At 38.2% G+C, this 20,038-nt stretch overlaps 1 protein-coding gene and 1 long non-coding RNA gene across 2 annotated transcripts in view; one reads left to right on the top strand and one right to left on the bottom strand.

The window, feature by feature from the left end:
- The window catches only part of LOC145467315 (protein sidekick-1-like), a 330,055-nt gene that overhangs the window by 206,210 nt on the left and 103,807 nt on the right, over positions 1–20,038 (top strand). Inside the window, exon 10 of the mRNA XM_081450855.1 lies at positions 16,992–17,288. Within this exon, the coding sequence (XP_081306981.1) occupies positions 16,992–17,288 (297 nt within the window). The remainder of the gene's footprint in view (positions 1–16,991; positions 17,289–20,038) is intronic.
- On the bottom strand, positions 3,557–4,416 carry LOC145467478 (uncharacterized). Its single transcript, XR_014042055.1, has 2 exons — positions 3,935–4,416; positions 3,557–3,768 (listed from the first exon to the last, which is right to left on the bottom strand). It is a non-coding gene; the product is annotated as an uncharacterized LOC145467478 (long non-coding RNA).

Here is a 20,038-nt window from a genome sequence, read left to right as displayed (position 1 = left end):
TTCAGCCGTGACCAATTTGTATAAGAACATTCCAGAACATTCTGATCCTTATGTAATTACTCAGATTAGAAATTGTGTCAAACTACTTAATTTAGTTCCAAATAGAAGTTTCTACAACTTTAAGCCTCATGTATATTAGAGCGAGAGGTTCTGCTGTAAGAGAGATTGATTCAAATTTGAAGAAGCTTAGTGCTGTAAATTCGCGAACTTACCTTACGTAAATAAATTAGTTTGTTGCTCTTACCGGCGATCCTGAGTTCTGTCTGGAAACAACCTTGCTCTACAGCAATACTCGTAACACCCACCTTTGCTGAAGATATCATCAAATGCTTGTTATTTTAAGATAGGTTATTTGAGAAAAATAAACGTCACGCTAGTGGCCTTATTTACGCCAGAAAGTTGTTTGCTCACAGTGTTTGCTTAACTTATTAAACGTGCTTCAGCAAACGAGCGCGACGAGAGCAGTCCCCAAACCCTTCCGAGGAGTAAAATAGAACGAGATAAAATGTTGTTTTCGCAATAGTAAAGGTACCAATTAATTATAATTTCCTTGTTTATTTTCTATCTTTTTAATTCAGGCATTACCAAAAGCAGCATGGAAGTGACTTAGTTACCACTAGTAGTAATGCAAATGATGCCACAGATCCAAAAGAGAGGGAAAGCAAGGAGGATTATAAATTCAATTACCATAAAGCAAAGATGCGCTTTGGCCTCCTTCTAGCTGACCTCAATGATTCCATCCGCGAGGGGGATGGAAAGCGTCTCGTCAATTTGTACAAAATTGCGGTTCTGCTGTACAAATACCATGGCCATACAAAGTATGCTTATACTACCCTCCTGTTCTTGACCAAGGTAAAGTCAATCTTACCAGCAGAAAGAGCAGAAAGCTTAATTGCAAACAGATTTTGCAATAGCCATGGCAAACCTGGCAAAAACATTTCTATGGATTTGTTCCTTGAACACGAAAACAAATCTGTTAAGTCCTACACTGATCTCTTAGGGTCCAACTTTAAAGAGGAATCAGCCCAAAGAATAGCCAGGGCAACTGGAATCAGATTTTGTTTAGTGTTGATGTGGACTGCAAGGAGTCCAAAGAAGTGGCCAATCGATCACAAACTGATCCAACAGAAGCTGTTCAGCAAGTCGAGGCTGACCTGTAACTCAAGATGTTTTTATTTACACTCCAGGGAGAGAGGGCTATCCCTCCTTTCCAAAAATTAGTGCTAACCTTGTGCATGGTATGGACTATAGGGACTTGTACCAATGGATACGAACCAGGCTAGATAAATGGGCTAAAATTTATGAGCATTAATTTTGTATTCTCTTATGGTCTCCTACATGAGAGATGAACAGGTACCAATAATTTACAGCTTGTTGTTTGTAATTACGAAAATTGTTATATTTGCCATAAATACATGGTGAACCGACAACATGGTAACAAAACTGTCTGTTAACAAAAGTGATTAATTTTTGGATCCAATTACTTATAAGTGGTTGTTTCTAGGTAGCGTAAACTGCCGCTTAAAAGCCCTGAGCTTATACAGCTTTGTAAGGGCTTTCAGATGGGCTTATAAAGGTAGTGTGGGGGGGGGGGGTGGGGGGCTTAGTTTTTCATACTGGTAGATAAGCTTTAAAACAATAAAAAAATTCAAAACAAGTAAAGTTAATGGAGTTGGGGCTTGTATCCAGGGGGGCTTAAAACCGATCTATTTTCTGGTTTACAGTTAGGTGGGCCTATATCCTGGGGGGGGGGGGGGGGGTTAAGTGGGTTTTACAGTACACAGGTACAATTAACAAAACATTGTTTTAGTTAGTTTAAATACATGGGGCCCAACAGGATGGCGGTGCACAATCTCGGTTCACAGTTTGTTAGCATAAGTGAATCAATTTTGCATCAAATAATTTACAACTAGTTATGTGTAACTATAGATGTAATATAGTAACAACAAATTGTTATGTTTAGCTTAGAAATACAAGGTCCCCCAAGAGGATAGTTGTGAACAGTCTGTGTGTAAAGTCTGTAACAAAAATGAATCAACTTCTGCTTCAAATAATGTACAATTTGTGCGTAATACCGAAAAATATGTTATATTTAGCTTAAAAACATTCTGGCCGCCCAGGATTGCCGTTCACAGTGTACTTAGAATCATTGATTTTATACCTCGAATAGTTTTGGATACCATGAGAAAGCATGATAGAAAATAACAAATATATGGTACAAAAGTATGTAATAACTGATTATGTATGAATTACAGATAGTTGGAAATACACATTTTCTTCACTCCATTAAAAATGACAATTCTGGATTTTCACTGCCACTGTCTGAACTGTCAAAATATTTCTCTAAATAATGGCTGTTGTCATCTACATTGGATTCTGAGTCAAACAATAAACTATCCACTGTGGAAATAACATTGTCATCAGCTTCAGTGTAAACAATGTCTCCAAATATATCTTGGAAAATGTCTAGAACAAAATGAGCATGTGCAGTAGAGAAAACTGGGAGTGTTGAAATAATATCATCCAAATTAAAAATACTGGCAGCATTGCTAACTATCTCCTTGATAAGTTCATCCGTAAAGGCATGGGTTGATCCTAACAGTGTTGTTGTACCATTGTTCAAAAATGATTGAAACTCCTTCAATGCCTCCTCCAATACTGATTCATCTTCTTTGGAAATTACCCGTGTTTCCCTTGGCTGACTTTCCTTTGCACATTTTGCAAATGGAGTGTCCTCACAACTGCAATCTTCATCATCGCATCTGCATAAGGTTTTGCAGTTTGAGCAGCAATTGTGCAATGGGGATACACTCTCAACCGGTACATCAAGTGCTGCATAAGAGCTTTTCTTAAGCAGTCCTTTGTTCTTGCAAAATTCTTAATGACAGTCTCGCATTGTGCTAGTTTTTGGCCAGATGTTATAACAACATTATAAGCCTGCTTCCCATCACGGCCAGCACGATCAGATTGTTGAACATGATCAACTATGCTCCGAGCTGGGCCCAGGTGGATCACGTAGCGAACATCAGGAAAGTTCACCCCCGTGCCTAATGCTGAAGAAGCAAGCACAATCCGGACATTTCCAGAATTCACTTTAAATGAATCCATTACCCTCTCTTTGTACTTCTTTAAAGTCATTGAGTGAAATATTCCAATTATTCTGTTGGCTGGTGTCTTGGGCTGGCCTGGCACAAACACATGATCCTGGAGCATGCGAAGTAGGTAAACAAACACAGCTGCAATTTCATTGTATGTGTTGCAGAATATGATAGTTTTTGGGGTAGAAGGTCCCTGTTTCTTTGCAAGGTCTACCAGCCACATCAACTTGTCCAGTTCTTCTGCTTTTTTCACCAGCTCCACATGGTACATTATGTTTTTTCCTGTCAGGACTCACCAGTATTTCTTTCGTGTTTACACTCATGCATAGCAGCTTCTTTATTTCGCCTGCCAACTTTTTCCCAGCTGTTCCTGTCAAGGCCAGTATTGGTGTTCCTGTTAAAATAAAAAAAAGTTTTGATAAGTGCAGGAAATTAAAACCTTTCTACTGTGTGTGAGAAGTGTGGCCTCAATGTATTTCAATGGCTCCACAAGCAATGCATAAATGTCATATCCTGCATAGTTGGGAAGTCGTTCACGTAAAGGAACTAAAACAGTTAAACAGGATCATGAGCCTTACCTTGTTTGCAAAGTGATCGAAGTGTTGCCAAATTACCATAATCTTTTCGGAAGGCAGGCATCCGTTTGTTTCTCTTCGTTTGATCGGTCCCCCTGACAGACAAAGAAAAAATCATAAAAGAGGTAAACAAGAAGCGAGTACATGAACTTTACTACAAATTGCACAAATACATCGACCAACACACGCTCTCAATACATCACCGAGAATATATAAGCTCAATCTTTATAAATGTAAGTATATCTATTTTTTAAATCTTACCATGATTCGACCGTGTGAGATTCATCGACAACTACCATTTCGATTTCGGGTCCTTCGTGCTCAGATTTCAACAAATCTTGGAATTCTTTTGACAGGCATCGCTTGGCAGAACAAAAATGAAGCGGCACTTTCGTTGGGAAATATCTGCCATGCATTTTGGATCGTTCTCCTTCAAATTAACGGCAGGAAGGCCAAGCTTTGTCAGCTCCCCGACTTGTTCCTCGACTATGCTGTTGAGCGGCGAAATCACAAGAACGCTCGCATTCGAGTTTGAGGATTGCTTTGCCAAACAAAACACTTGATATATCAAGCTCTATCCGAAGCCTGTTGGCAGAATCGCGAGGACATCATCGCCTGCGAGAAGCGATTCCAAAGCCTCGATTTGCTCCGGTCTCAAGGAATCTATGTTCGGAAATCGAGATAAACAGTCCTGTAAAACGTCACCCATCGTAATTATTGAAGCATTTCGAGTGTTGACGATCCGTTGACATCTGGTTGTCAACGCTCCGGCATTAGCCAATCATATTTTTGCGTTGTGAGAGCAACGCATAATTCAAACTCTTGGGCTTAGGCGGTAGTCCCTCCTTTGGCGTTCTTCTCGCCCCCAGGATCTTGCGCAGCCGTTCTTCTCGCCCCCAGGATTTCGCGCGGCCATTTTTTTCTCGCGGTTTTTTTTTCGCGTCACGCACGACGGACTAAGCGAAAGAGGGACTACTCGTAGTCTAATGAGTGGGGGACGGCCAAAAGCGGATGACTCGACAGGATTCCAATTTGGCTTATGACAGATTACACACGGGCTTGGTAGATGACGAGAACCGATATTACAGTTTTAATAAATTCCTGGAATGAAATGACACAAGATGATTTCGCACTGTCATTTGGTCAATTTTATTTCCATCACATTTTAACGTTCAGTCAGACAACTTTAGTTGCGTCTTTGATAAAAATCTTATGCCTACTAACTCGTTTATTATTGTCAACAACAATGACGCAATACATAATTAATTGTAAACATTTGCCATCTTTCATGGGTCTTAATATAACAAACATGCTGTCATGGGAAAATTTAAACTGACAACACACACACGATAACGAAGTCATAAAATTTGGTGGTTATAGCTCGAATTTCTTAAAAGCTTGACCAAGTTCCAGCCAAAGTCAAGACAGTCTAAACGGCGGTAGCGCAGTACAGCTGTTACCACCTTCATCTGTGACTGCCTGACTAAACTAATGCATGATTTTAAGCAATTATCGAAATAAATTCAAATATTAATATATATATGATGAACAATGGTAGCAAGACTTCAATTCATCGTTTTATTGCGACAACGCTGTTTCGTATGGTCAAAGAATGACCACACTCATCAGGCAATATCAACGAATGACCGTTGAATTTCACGAACTGGCAATTAAAAGCTAACTTTAGGCTGCTATGAGATATAAGAACAATTGCTATGATAAGGAAAAACAGATGCTATATGGCATTGAAAAACTGGCAATAAAAAGCAGTTGCTATGGGATTTAAAATCTGAAATTACGTGTTACTTAAAGATTGCGTTACTTGGTCACAAATTTCTTGAGTAGGTATTTGTTTCTGTGGGGGCACGCACTTGCTAGTTCGTTTCGCCTGTTTAAAGTACACAAACTCTTCTTACAGATAAAATCTTAAAAGTTGTTGTCACTGACTTAAAAATCTTAAAATAGACGTTTCGACTAAAATACTATAACCTTCTTCAGTGATGAAATGAATGTTAATGGCGTGTAAATGTAAATGAGATGTTTATAAGAATGTGAGGAACTCGCTAGGGATTATTTTAGCATTTTGTAAATGTCTGGAATATGCGCGTGGTCATTAATTGAGTTCGGTTCGCGAATGGAATGCCACGCTTCCAAGAACAATCTACGCGACCACAAGGGACAGCGGTCTATGACCTTGACATTATTAAAATCAAATGCGTGGTTGTTTTTCATACAGTGTTGCGCCAAAGGAGAGTTCTTGTCACATGTGAGGACGGCTCTTTTATGTTCTTTTGTTCTGGATCTCAGTACTCTGGATGTTTGACCGATGTAAAGTTTTTCACAGTTTTTACAATTGATTTTATACATGACACCAGTTGACAGGTCTTGATCAAATTTGTCCTTCGGTTTCTTCAGGATCGAACCAACCGTTTTGACAGGTTTATGAACAACATTTACGTCGAATTGTCCCAAAGTTCTTGCAATTTTTTCAGAGATTCCTTGAAAACATGGCAAAGTAATAAAGCCTCTGTGGCTTTGAAGCTGATTATTTTGGTTATTTCTGATTATTTTGATTATTTCTGATTATTTTTATTATCTCTTTTGGCGCAACACTGTATGAAAAACAACCAAGAATTTGATTTTAATAATGTCAAGGTCATAGACCGCTGTCCCTTGTGGTCGCGTAGATTGTTCTTGGAAGCGTGGCATTCCATTCGCAAACCGAACTCAATTAATGACCACGCGCATATTCCAGACATTTACAAAATGCTAAATTAATCCCTAGCGAGTTCCTCACATTCTTATAAACATCTCATTTACATTTAGACGCCATTAACATTCATTTCATCACTAAAGGTTATAGTATTTTACCCGAAACGTCTATTTTAAGATTTTTAAGTCAGTGACAACAACTTTTAAGATTTTATTGCTATGCCTGACTACAACTACAGTATCTTCTTACAGATGATCACAAATTTCTCAAAAAGACATAAATTACATTTGTTACTAATGTTGCTATAAGGTCTGCACTGCTTGATGATTCTCCACTTGATGATGAAAGGTTTGTTGTTGTCTTTGAGTGTCCAAATGTGTTTAGATAGCTCAGTTTCGTTTCTCTTGTTTTGGTGTCGAAAGGATGCTGTGTGATTCCTGTAGCGCTCTTTAAAATTTGTGGCGAGGCCCACGTATGATTCTGATGATGCTTGTGTTGTGGTTGTGGCTTGGCAAACTACATTTTTGTGAGGCATTTTCCGTCCAGCGGGCATTGGTCTTTTTTTCTGCAGTTGCATTCTTTGACGTTTGTTTGTTTTGACCTAAATTTTCAAACGAAATTGAAATACAATGCCACGTGGAAGCGAAACAATTTACAAACCATAACAACGCTGACACTTGATATTTTTATTGAAAACAGCTCACGTTTGGTCGATGGATTTCTTAATTCTTGTAAACGGCAGAAGAGTTTATTCGTTTATTATTGTATTTAACTGTTACCCGCTGACTGGAGAGTGCCTGTGTGGTAAAGTCGTCACAGAAAAAAAAGAAGTACTACGTCTTCTAATTTTTTTTACCCGTCAGAAATAATCACATTCGTCGAAATTAAATAACACTTTCAAACTGTGGTGTTGAGCAATTTTAAGACGTTCCAGGTATTGAGGCATGTCTAACATTTACCCTTACTAAACACGTCCTTGACTTAATACGTGAGCTAACATTATTATTGTGGAGATGTGAAAAACATTTGCTTACAAATCTGTCAGACGGTTATTAATGAGCGGAAGATAATTGTTAGAATCATGTGATCGACAGAATTAAGAACTAAATGCACGCTAAAGGGAAGAAGGCTGCCCATCCAGTTCCTAGGATGGATTTCAAAGCATTTTTTCCATTCTTCTTCCTTGTACCTTTCGCTCAGGCAGGTTAGTTGTTTTACTCAGTTTCACGACGAATGCGCTACATCATTGTAAGGCGTTTTGATATTGTCAAATTTACATCGATTATGTACTTGTGTGAACGACGGTATTTCTGACGGATTATATATTGCCTCGTAACTTTTGATGAAAGCTTTATTGGTGTCGGTGAGCTTCCGGGTCCGCCAGTATAGTGTATATAAAGGAACAGAAGTCCCCGAAGAGGACATGTGGTTACTGGACAGTATAACTAACTACAGTGGTGCAAAAGCAGTTACGGAGTTTTGGTTTTATTGCAAAGTATTGTTTTAAAATTTGAGTGGTCGAAATATATGTTTTCTACATCAGTATGCGCAACATTAGGGACCTTGATATACGAGGACGGGAAGGCCACGACGGGACTGGCACTGGACGCGGGAACCTGTCTCGTCGCATTGCCAAAGACAAAATGCTTGGGAAGTGTATTTTCAACATTTTCATATAGGACGGCGACGTCAATAGCTTGAGCTTCATAAAAGCTTCACAAAACCAATGAAACTCTTTAGCTTCTTTGCAAGGAGCCTGGATTCTGTAGCCTGTTTCTATATTTAATTGGTTATCTCCTGGACATTTCTATGCAAGACATGCGTCGACTACGATATACATGTACAAAGTGACAAACTGGCCTAAGCGCAAAGTGAAATGAAATTCATGCTAATGAATGTTGATTCACGAACGATATCTAAACTCAAAGTAAATCGGACAAAAATCCTCGAGAGAGTGTCATTCAATAACGTTATGTAGAGAGCCACTGGGTGTCTAGCACGAATCAGCCACGCTGCAAATGTTAAGTCCTGCCTCAACTGCGGCCTTCCGCTGATTAGGATTACGGCTCCATCTTCAACTCTAATCCTTCCATCATCTAATACATTGTTTATTTATTAATTAGTTTTTACTTTTATATTCCAATGTCGCATGTAGCTTCATTCAAACATTCCGATGGTACGTTCAAGAAAGCCTCTTCAATAATTGAAAGCCTTAGTTGGAGAAAATCTCTTCCAAATGGAACAGGCAAACGGGCGGCTCTGGGACCAAACGCTATGTTTAATATGTCTGACATTTGAAATCGCCTCTACTAGATGTTCTGAAACAGATATCACTCGTGGTTTTTCGTGAAATGATGTCATCTACAATCTGCTACTCATGGCAATACCAACAACTACTTGTACCTGGAACACTCCATTTCGTAGAGGGAACTTTATAACTATTCTGCTTAGCCATTTTAATTTATTTCAGGCCACGAGAGTCGGAAGTAGGTTGAATTCCAATTAAATTTATATGCTCTGTCACTGACTATGTTCAGAAGGGTTTGCTAGAGCTTTTCGTTTTTCGCGCCCTTTCACAAAAACCAACACTTCTAAATTCCAATTTGCTCTCTAAATATTCCATGGTTGCTCATTCTTATTCATTTGCAATTCAACTTCATTTTACTGGATTTTTGATTAACTGCAATAATTGCAGTTGTGCCAGAAGAGACAATAATTAGTGTGTAATAACAGTCGTTAAACGAAGACAGTGCCTGCTGACATGCCAGTACACTGCTTTGCCACCGGTGTTCGAAGTGCAGTGGAAAAAAGATGGAACTGTGATAGCAAGAAATTATAGTGCGGAAAATAGTGAATCACGAGAGACCATTCCTCAATACAAAGATTACCAATTCAAATAAAATTGTGAGGGTTTTTGTTTCTTCTAGGACTCTTAGTTCGTGGTTTCTTAAAGCAAAACACACCCTGAATAACAACTGATTTTGTATCTGATGAAGTACAAACGTCATTAATAACGAGACCATGATATCATCAGTAAAAGTGAAAAAAAAAACTGGTTTTATTTGTTTGCCGAGACTAATTGCCAGTAGAAATTTCAGAACATTTTTCTTTTCACTTGTACCTTGTACCACTTGTACCTATTTTTACCTTTTGAGTAATTGCTAATGAACTTGAATTGTACATTTGAATGGTTGTTAAGAAGTGTATATCTAATTAACTCTACAGTGGGACCAAACCCACCATTGAATGTGTCAGTTGACTCAAAGAGCTCACGAGTGGTGAATATTTCCTGGATTGCTGATTTTGATGGGAACAGTGTAATTCAGAACTACACAGTGAAGATAAGTAGAGATAATGAACAGTTTGTAGATGCTCTCTGTCAAGGGTCCCTATCAGATAGTTCCTGTGTGGTGGTCAGTACAAGTGCTTCTCTTGGAAACCTCTCACCTTGGACGTTATATTACTTTAAAGTGTTTGCAAGAAACATGGTTGGCATTAGTGATGAGAGCTCTGTGGTGAATGCTACCACAGATGAAGAAGGTGCTGTATGCAAACAATGTAGTTGTTTCAATGTTTATGTAACATTTGTATCATCCTTAAATTACTCAGGTGCTGATATTTTAATGATGAGGTGAATCAGTTCAAACTTTTGTTACTGATTACTAAAGGCATGGTGTAATTCCTTTTTACAGTTCCAAGTACTGCTCCAATCTTTGATGTAACTGTTGTCAATTCCACTGCCGTTAATGTCTCTTGGCAGGTATTGTAATGATACACGTATTGGACTAAGCATGAGGTCTAAGTAAGGTGACTGGGTCTCAAGTTAGCCTTTTTGCATGTTACCCTACTGAAATACAGTTGAGGTTCATAATCACACAAAAAAGGATGAAGTCAACATCCAGCCATCTTGAACAAAAAAAAAAACTAAAATGGTCAATTAATGATGGCATTACAGAAGAACACCATTAATATAGGATATGCAGTGGAATCCCGAGTTTTGGAACCTTTAAGGGAAACGAAAATTGGTTCGAAAAATCGGAGAGTTCAAGAAATCGGGGGTAAAAATACAGCTTTTGACTGAAGAGGGGAAACGACTTTCGGTTCGAGTTATCGGGAGGTTCGAAAAACTAAGGGTCCGAGAAATCGGGATTCCTCTTTGTAGGATATGATTTATCTTGTGTGCCTGTGTAGCTTCCCATAATTAAGTTAACTTTGCAGTGTTTAGTTCCGACTTGATCAATGCCATTTGATGGGTAGCTATGGAGAAAACTGTTTGTGTGGAATCTCACTGAAGACAGTAGATCCTCAATTAGGACAAAAATAAATCAGGTTGACCCAAATATTTAGTTGTTTGAAAGAATAAAGGCTTCTTTCAAGTTGAGGAGCATAGAGAATGTCGGCAATATTTTGCTACGTGAGTAATGAATTAGCGCTCTACAACCCAGGCCAATACACTAAATGTTCCCTCGTGGACAGCGAATCACATTACATGTACATCAGTGTTTCACATGGCGTCTTGCAATCTCAGTCTTATTACTGAACAGTTCAAACAAAAATCCCAGACATTGAAAGTACTTTCCGAACTCCTGATGTGATTGACAATGATTGCTTGAAACAATTGACCTGAATTGATATGAACCCTGCACAGAACCCAAAGAAACCTCAGCATGAGATCCATCATGCAATATTTAAGTCTGCTATTGGTGTATGTGTTTATTACAAAAAATCACTGTTCGTGTTGCCATGTTTTTTCTCAATGCTTTTCATTTCTTTTTATTATTACCGTATTTAACAAATAAAGAAACCTCCACTGTGCTCTGTTCTAACTTGTAAAGCCATCAGGAAGCAGTAGAGCGCGAAAGAAGTGCAGGGAAAACACGAGAAATAATAGAGTGCTTCCCCTTCTTCTATCGTGTTTCACCGCTTCTTCCGTGCTTTACAACAGAACAGGGCAAAGTCAAGGCTTCTTTATTTGTTTTATGATAAAGAATCCATTAATTTTCCCATACATTCAGCTAATCTTTTCAACCAAACTTTATTTTCCAAACGAAGAAAAGTGGCCTGCATCTGTTCTCTGAGGAAGCACGCTCAGCCAATCACAATCCTTGTTAGAATTTCTCAAATAATTTCATTGTCTAATGAAAATGCGAAATGCTGAGCTGTATTTGAAAGGAGCCACAGTTATTTACGGCTTCAGCAAGATTGCCCGAACTAACGTCAAAGTTGAAAAGACGAAACCGCTCATATCGTTGAAAGCTTTTTTATTGTTGATTACATTGATCAAGGTGATTCCTCAGAATTGAATTGGGCATCCCTACTTCGCACGATTTTCGCGTCACGAGCACGTGTACATTAGCGCGTGCACATACAGTACACAACCTCGAGAGATTTCCTTAAGCTAAGCCCGACAGCGAAATAAATCCTCGTTTCTTCTTATATTCTTTATTACGTAATTGCGACGTGTAATTTATCATCTTCAAGAGAAACGTTTTTCAAAAAAATCGTTCGGAAGGAAAATATATACAGCTAAAAGCGTGCACAAAACCGTTACTTGAGGATGCAAATTATGACCTTGAAAACAACGTCTTCAGAACGTTTAGAGTCGATTTCGTTTAAAACAGTGTGAATGTTCCAGAAATTGTATATTACATTGCTCCATATGGTCGAGACTTTCTACTTATTAAGTTTTTTATGAAATATTTTCCGCTACCGAAAATGGAACGTAAACCGATGAAATAACGCTCATGATTAGGCATAAATGGGGTAAGATTGGCCCATCATATCGCTTTTGCGAGCATGGTGACCTATCTTTTTTATTGTATTTTTTTGAAACAGTGCTTGGTAGGGAACGTTCAGAGAAAGTTTTTTGAAACAAAAACAAACGTTCGCCAGTTTTTATTTCTGAGGAATCACCTTTATGTTACAACCATGACAGACTGCACACTGACGGGAAGGTATTTTACATGAAATCGGAAAGGTTTAGAATTATAGTACCTGCCTGTTCAAAACTGATGAATTCTTGAAGTGTGGGATTAACCTGGTTTGCTAATGCCTACTGTTCAAAACACATTTTGTTGCGCTGGCGCGTTGAAGGCATCTGCACAAATTCATGCGATCTGGAATTACCGGGATAAACAACGGTCCTAGATGAGTCATCCTGAAAGACATAGGCAGGCGAGCTCCATAAACTTAAACGAAACCAATATTCGCTAATGCAGCGACACAATGTGCAGTAGTTTTCTAAAGTAATTATTTTAATGGATCGTTTATGATAAACTAATGTGTTCCACTATCTATTCACGGAAAACGTGTGCACCAAAGTTAAGGATTTACAGTGTAGTTTCGTTTTTCAGGTTGCCTTCGTGAAAGTTTAACTTAAATTGTCCGCCAAATATTAAAAAAATATATACCTAACACCAAACTGATTTCTTTGTTGTAATATTAAAAAGAAACACTTTTAAAGGCGAAATTAATTCGTGAGCGGTCAGTCCATCTTAGTGGTCCGTATTGCAAAATTCGGACCATTCAGGAAACCATTCAGCATTTTCCATTTCAATGCCATGTTTTAACAACTCATGTTACTAGTCTTGGTTGTTGGTAACTTTGAGTGGTATATTGTTATCAATGGTCATTATTTAGGTGCTGACGAGAGAGCAAGCCAGAGGAGAAATCTTGGGTTATTACGTTTTGTACAACATAAAAAGTAATCCAACATTGGCAAATAGAAAGGTTGATGGAAAAGAAACCACTTCGTACGTGATATCATCCTTAAAGGAGTTCACCTCGTATGAGTTTGCTATGCAAGCTTTCAACAGCAAAGGGGTCAGTCAAAAGAGCTCAGTCTTGGAGAAAAGGACAGACGAAGATAGTAAGTTTATCTGATTTTGATATTTTGTTATATCACACATACAGTAATATTGAAAGTGAAATTTGCTAAGGCAAGCCAATTTTCCCTCAATTCCATGCGCTGTTCGTAATTGATTGGCATGCTGACTCAGTCAATCAGAATCTCGTAGTTATATCATGGATAGCGGCAACAGCAACTCATGTACTGTGCTCCAGTTCTTGTTTTCAACCTTAAATTACAATCAAGGTTTAAATCTCAAGCGTTGATTGGTATATATTTCAAAGACTAGGTGAATCAATTTGATTGGTTTGCATAATTAAAACGTTTCAGCTTTTTTGCTTTATAAGCAAGAACACAAAACTTCCAGGACCAGGATATAAACCCCATATAAAGTTTTTGCGATATGCCTTAACTCATTGCCTTAACCGGCCGTGACGAACGTTCGGCCTTTGTTCCGCTACTGACGTCACCGCGTTTGACCAAAATTGGCATCACTTATACAGTACTCAAATTCTGCAGGAGGAAAAGATCTTTCCAATGATAACAGATCAGAGGTTTCGAGACCATTGATCCAGACATATGCACGAAAATGCTCAGAAATTTGAGCAAAAAACTCGGAACATAATTTCCCTCAACTACACTTGGCTACCCCATGGTAAGAATTTTCCGTCTCGATAGTAATTTCTCGGGAATTCTTGAACTGGAAGCAAGCCCAGTAGAAGGCTAACCACTGCAACAAAAAGATAAGAAAAGGAGAAAAAAGGAAAGGCGAAAAGAAATAAAAAAAGCCCGAAAATCCTAAAGTCGCAGGTTTCTGCACATGCCCGAGGAAAAATGTCATAGAGCCTGATGCTATTGGAAAGAAAGGCATGCTGTCATGTTGCAAATGTCTTTTTGAGTAGATTGCAGCTAATTTGGCTCATGTCCAGACTAAAAATGTCCGAAATGCCCCAAAAATGCATTTTTGGCAAAAAGTTCCGCGTTTCAATGGGTAAAAGTTCTTAAAGTAGTCAAGCTTTCAGATTCAGCACACTTTTGGAATGGGTACAACTTTCTAGGGTCGTTACGTTGACCTTACCATGATAAAGATTTATCCATACTCTTTTGAATCATTAATCTTTATTTTAACTAGAAATTGTGTCAACTGTAAACTGAAGATACAGAGAACCGCTACATAAAATTGATTATTTTGTGTCATTGCAGACTTTAGATCTTCCCGTAGTTTCAGGACTTTTTCTCTGTGTTTAAGCTTTAAGCATAATATAGAAAGAAGAGGTTTATTCTTAGTTTTAAGGAGATGCTGACAGTTTTGAAACTAAAAGGACAAAGCTGATTGAAAACATCAGACAGCGGAGCCTAATATGATTATTTATTAGGTGTTTTCACTGGTTTTGGGGAATTGCTGCTTCCAGAACTTTCCTGGGTAATTAAAGTAATTTTAATGGATCTTTCACTCCTCACGGGAAGATATGAACTCAATTAACTGACCTCGCTCCCGATGTGTGGCTTCATAGCTCAGTTGGTAGAGCATCGCACCGGTATCGCGGAGGTCACGGGTTCGAATCCCGTTGAAGCCCTGATTTTTTCAGGCTTCTTCTTTCCAATTGCTTAAATTGGAAAATTAACTGCGATGATCATTCTTCACTTTCTTTTAATGGATCTTTTCAGCGATCCGGCGGTCATTTTGAATTCTGTTCATCCCAATACCCTATTGGGATGCTTTGGGGGCGAATACATATTAATTTGCCCCCTTAGAATCCTACAATAGCTATTTGAAACCGTAGAATTTAAAATGGCTGCGGTATCGCCAAAAAGGTCCTTTGTTCAGTTCTTTCTTTGCTTGCTTGTTTCCTTGATTCATTCTTTAGCCATTTGCACCACACTATTGCGTAATTATTTCAGACTTCCCTAATAGCGTCGTAATAGCGTTCTTGTTTTTTCTCTCTTTTTTTTCTCTTTTTTTCCTTTCTTTTTATGTGAGCATTTGTGCTCTCTTGCTGATCTGCAATTCATTTTCATTTAACACTGATGTCCACTGGCTGCCTGGCTCCGCTAGCCCCTATGATTATTCCAGGCAGCCAGTACTCTAATTTTTATTATCGATATTTTTGTACAATTAGTATTATAGTGTGAGAGAGTGCAAATAAAGATTGTTAGAAAACAGTCCTAAGAAAATACGCGCGCTAATTGGTTAAAAATTGCGTTTCTATTTAACAATTAAATTATGAGCTCGAGATTTCTATGAGGAGATAGTTGATGAGGCCGAAATCCGAATCAACTGTCACCTCATAGAAATCGAGAGCGAATAATCTAATTGTTTCAGTAGACTTCTAACTGAAATTTGCTTCAAATAACGATTCCAAGTATTTCTGGTCTTAATATTAAACTTCTCGCTTCACAGAATTCGCGCCGACTGAACAGTCAATTTGACATTTTCAGTTGTGTGCCTGCGCTTATCAATATCTTTCAAAATATTCGATTTTTTTTTTTTTTTTCCGGTCTTCTCAAGAATTTAATTATCCTTTTGTTTTAAAATGTTCTTTCAAAACTTCGGAGAAACGAGTAAACGTTGAAATTTTATCGACCACACCAAACCACTGAACACTAATTAGATTATGAGCTCGAGATTTCTATCGCGTGATAGTTGACGTGGGGGCAGCCCGAGTCAACTATCACGCTTAGAAATCGAGAGCGAATAATCTAAATGTTTTAGTATAAATCTGCTAGTCGTTCAAAACTTTCATCTAAATCCTCTTCACAGACACTTCGAAAACACAAAGAAGCGGCCCCAGCGCACGCTGCTACGTTACTCACTATCTATCACAGAATAGAACGCGAGTAGCGTAGCCAATCAGAGGGCGGCATCCGTGATAGAACGCTGGTAGATTTATACTAATGGCTGATAGTGTGCAATGGCTCAGCCAATCAGATTGCAGCTTTTGCATTAGTGTTCAAGTAGAATGCTATTAAAACTCGATAGAAACACAGAACTAGCACAAGCTGTTGACGTAATGATGGCGCGAGCAAAGAGAATCAAAGCTAACAAGTTTTTTTCCTTTTTTTCATCGCAGTGTTTTGTAAAAGAAATAGAAAACATGTTCTCCGTGTTTCTATCGAGTTTTAGTAGAATTCTATTAGTTTACTAATGCAAATGCTGCGATCTGATTGGCTGAGCTACTCATATACTATCAGCCATTAGAATGCAGTAGCTGTCGGTCGTCCACGAAATGCGACGTTTTTATCGTTTTGCCGAAGTTTTGGAAGAAAGTTAAGATGTAAATGGATAATTATATTCCTGAGAAGACAAAAAGAAGGACACAAACGGGATCTTGACTGTAAAAACTTGAAATTATTGAAAATCCGGTGCGCCCGCGTAAACAACGGCAAATTTACCAAGGACAATTCAATACGTGCGATTCTGCTAAAACGTAAAGTTCAATAATGAAAAATATTTGGAAACCATTATTTCCGTTAATTTAAGTTAAAATTCTACTAAAACAATTAGATTATTCGCTCTCGAGCTCATAATCTAATTGTGAAATAGAAACACCCGTCAAAGTTTGGAAGAACCCAAAGTTTGGAAGAACTCGAAACTGCGGTTCGTGTTCCCACAGCATTGCTCGCCCTCCCAAACTTCCACTCGTGTTTCTATAACTCGATAGAAACACGGTACATGTTTTCTATTTCTTAATTATTGTTGTTGTAGAGTATAATTAATGTTTATGTCAAGCGAAACTCAAATGAACTTTGTATATCAGGACCTAGTGCTGCACCACAAAATGTAACAGGCCAGAACAGCAGCTCAAAAAGCATCTTAGTCGCGTGGGATGAAGTTCCAGCTGATAAACAGAATGGTATTATCACGGGTTACACCATTACATACCACTCACAAACAGAAAATGACAAAGGACGTGTTTTGGTTGGTGCCAATGATCGTCAAAAGAATTTGACAGAACTAAAGGAGTACGTCAACTGCAATATCACAGTGTTTGCATCTACTGTGAAAGGAAATGGACCAGCCAGTGACCCTATTGTTGTAAGAACAGACCAGGATGGTAAGTTCAGTATGTTGCCCAGTACCATACCCGACTTCTGTATTAAACTGCTGCATCTACCCGTACTCACTGCGGGAGATCTAAAATTTGGTCCGATATAACACATTTACTCTTAATGTTATATCAGAAGGGGTATTGGGTAGCTGGTCCTGATGATCGTCAAAAGAATTTGACAAATCTACAGGAGTACGTCAACTACAATATCACAGTGTTTGCATCTACTGTGAAAGGAAATGGACCAGTCAGTGACCCTATTTTTTTAAAACAGACGAGGATGGTAAATTCAGTATCTTGCCCAGTACCATACCTGACTTCTGTATTAAACTGCTGTATCTTCCCGTACTCACCGTGGGAGATCTAAAATTTGGCCCGATGTAACACATTTACTAATGTGATATCAGAAGGGGTACATCTTTACACTTGTAGCCGTCGTACATTTCAATTTCTGCAGAGCTAATTAGTTGCCCAGTATCCGAACAGCGAGTCTGTTATCAGAGCACAATACAAATGCAACATCAAAATACCTTTCTGCAATCAACCGATGCATTTTACGTATTTTCACTACTTACAAAGTTGGCCTTTGTTTCGGGAAAAGAAATCGGCTAGCAAGTAACGAAGCGCCGTGATAAAAAGGAGAAAGGATTTTTCATTCTGCTTCTTGTTATTCCAGCTAATACGGTCACGCGAAATAAACAGGAAATAATTCGATTCGAAAGTAAAGGTCAATAGACTTTCTATGGTGTTGCCTGGTGTAGATTATATTCATATTTTAAGTTAAAATCATCGATAAAGTTATCAACTCATGCCCTTAACTAAGGTGAAGATCATGCAGAAAAGTTGGCCATACGGTTATACTCCTGTACAAATCACTGTCGCCATTGAAAACAAACAATATACAAGTCGATAACAGATAAAGGTAATAACCTGCGTGAAAGCTTAGTGGCCTTCAGGACGGACACACAGTCTTGAACAGAAGAAAACTATCTTACAGGAAAATTCGTTTTTTTTATCATTATCAAGATTTTTAAACAAAAACAACATCTTAAATGAAATGGTATACCATAAAATACGTACATAGACAGTCCCTTTGCCTTAAATACCATCGGTACCGGGAGGCGTTCTTGCCTAATGATTTAACATAGTAGTAGTTTATCTCAATATAGCAACTGGTATTAAACCTACCTGCACTCAGTTTACAAAAGCTCAAATTGTTGTATGTTGCAGTACCTTCGAGGGCTCCTGTACTTATCTCTGTAAAGGTACTGAACAGTACTAGTGTCGAGGTGGAATGGCAGCCAGTTCCTGAAGAGTTTACACATGGTATCATTACAAAGTACGTTATATTCTACACACCTGAGAGAGGGACGGGCGAAAAGGAAGTACCTGCATCGCTTCTGAAAGCGGTCGTAAATGGTCTTAGTCAGTCTACAACATATTTATTTCGAGTTAGGGCTGAAACTGTGAAGGGTGCAGGTCCAAAAAGTGATCCTAAAAGTGCGACTACTGAAGGTAAAGATATATATGCTTTTCATAAACACGGCAAATAGCAATTACCAGAAATTCAGCTGTATAGTAAAGCAAATGAACAATATTATTTTGAAATTGAGCGAAACATCTAAATGGCAGTAATTAACTGAAGGTGGACTGTTCAAACGAAATGATAGAAGAAACACCCGTGGGAGTATTATCCACGGTAGAGTTGGGTACTATATCTAAAAATTACTTTAGAGGAGTATGGCCCATATGGAGGATTAAATCTCTCACCCTTCGTCAATGTACGTTGGATGTTGGCTTAGAAAAACGATCGACTTCCAAACGTAAGTTCCTGCCGAAATTATACCTTGCCAGATAGTATGTTAACGTTTTAATCAAACTAATATACTTATACCTATATCAATATGTTATTTTTCAGACCCACCGACCGCTCCGACGCTTCCCGATAGCAACATTGGAACAACAGAAGTGTCTGTCCCCTTTAAAACTAAGAAAGAGTTGAGTAATGGCAAACCTGTCAGGTCAGTGGCGGTCACGGAACTCGTTATTGAGTTTCTAGCACCTAAATCCAAAATCAACGGTGTGGCTGATTGTACTGTAACTATAGTAACCTGCTAAGTCAAGTAAATGACCAAATCGTTTTCAGCATCAACTTTGTAGAAACCTGATAACAGTGGTGGTAATTTGCACGATATTACATATGGTCCTACAAAACAAAGGAAGTACTCCCAAAAATGACAGAATTCATAGCTTTCTATCTTCTTTAATACCTTTTGAGTCTTAAACCTCAAAAAATAAATAAATAAATAAATAAATACATAAAAATAAAATTAAAACAATTTCAATATATACGTTTTAAAAGGAAGCCATATATGCCAGGGAATATATTAATAATTTAGCTGAGATTCGTAGTAATGACCTTTTTATCTTCATAGCTTACTGGATACATTTATGCTAAGTAGTTCTGTAGAAGCCTTTTAGTAATGTAATGTATTGTACTTCGATGTAAGTAAATGTTGTTAGTTATTAACAAAACAAACAAACAAACAAAAACAGCGGTAGTGACAATCCGTCAAAGTATGACTGCTACAAAATGCGGTATACTATTGCCAGTCACCTTATGTGAAAACAACTTACTACACTCTTTTACAGCTTTTATCAAATGATCGTCACACCCTTAACTGACGGACAGAACCTAGGAAAACCATCGGACACACAATACGTTAAAGTCATGCGAAATTACGATAACCAAGTGA

The sequence above is a fragment of the Orbicella franksi genome, chromosome 14, assembly GCF_964199315.1.
Source record: "Orbicella franksi chromosome 14, jaOrbFran1.1, whole genome shotgun sequence".
Taxonomy (NCBI): Eukaryota; Metazoa; Cnidaria; class Anthozoa; order Scleractinia; family Merulinidae; genus Orbicella; species Orbicella franksi.
Note: the sequence above shows the minus strand (reverse complement) of the source record. Positions and strands in the feature narration are given on the sequence as shown.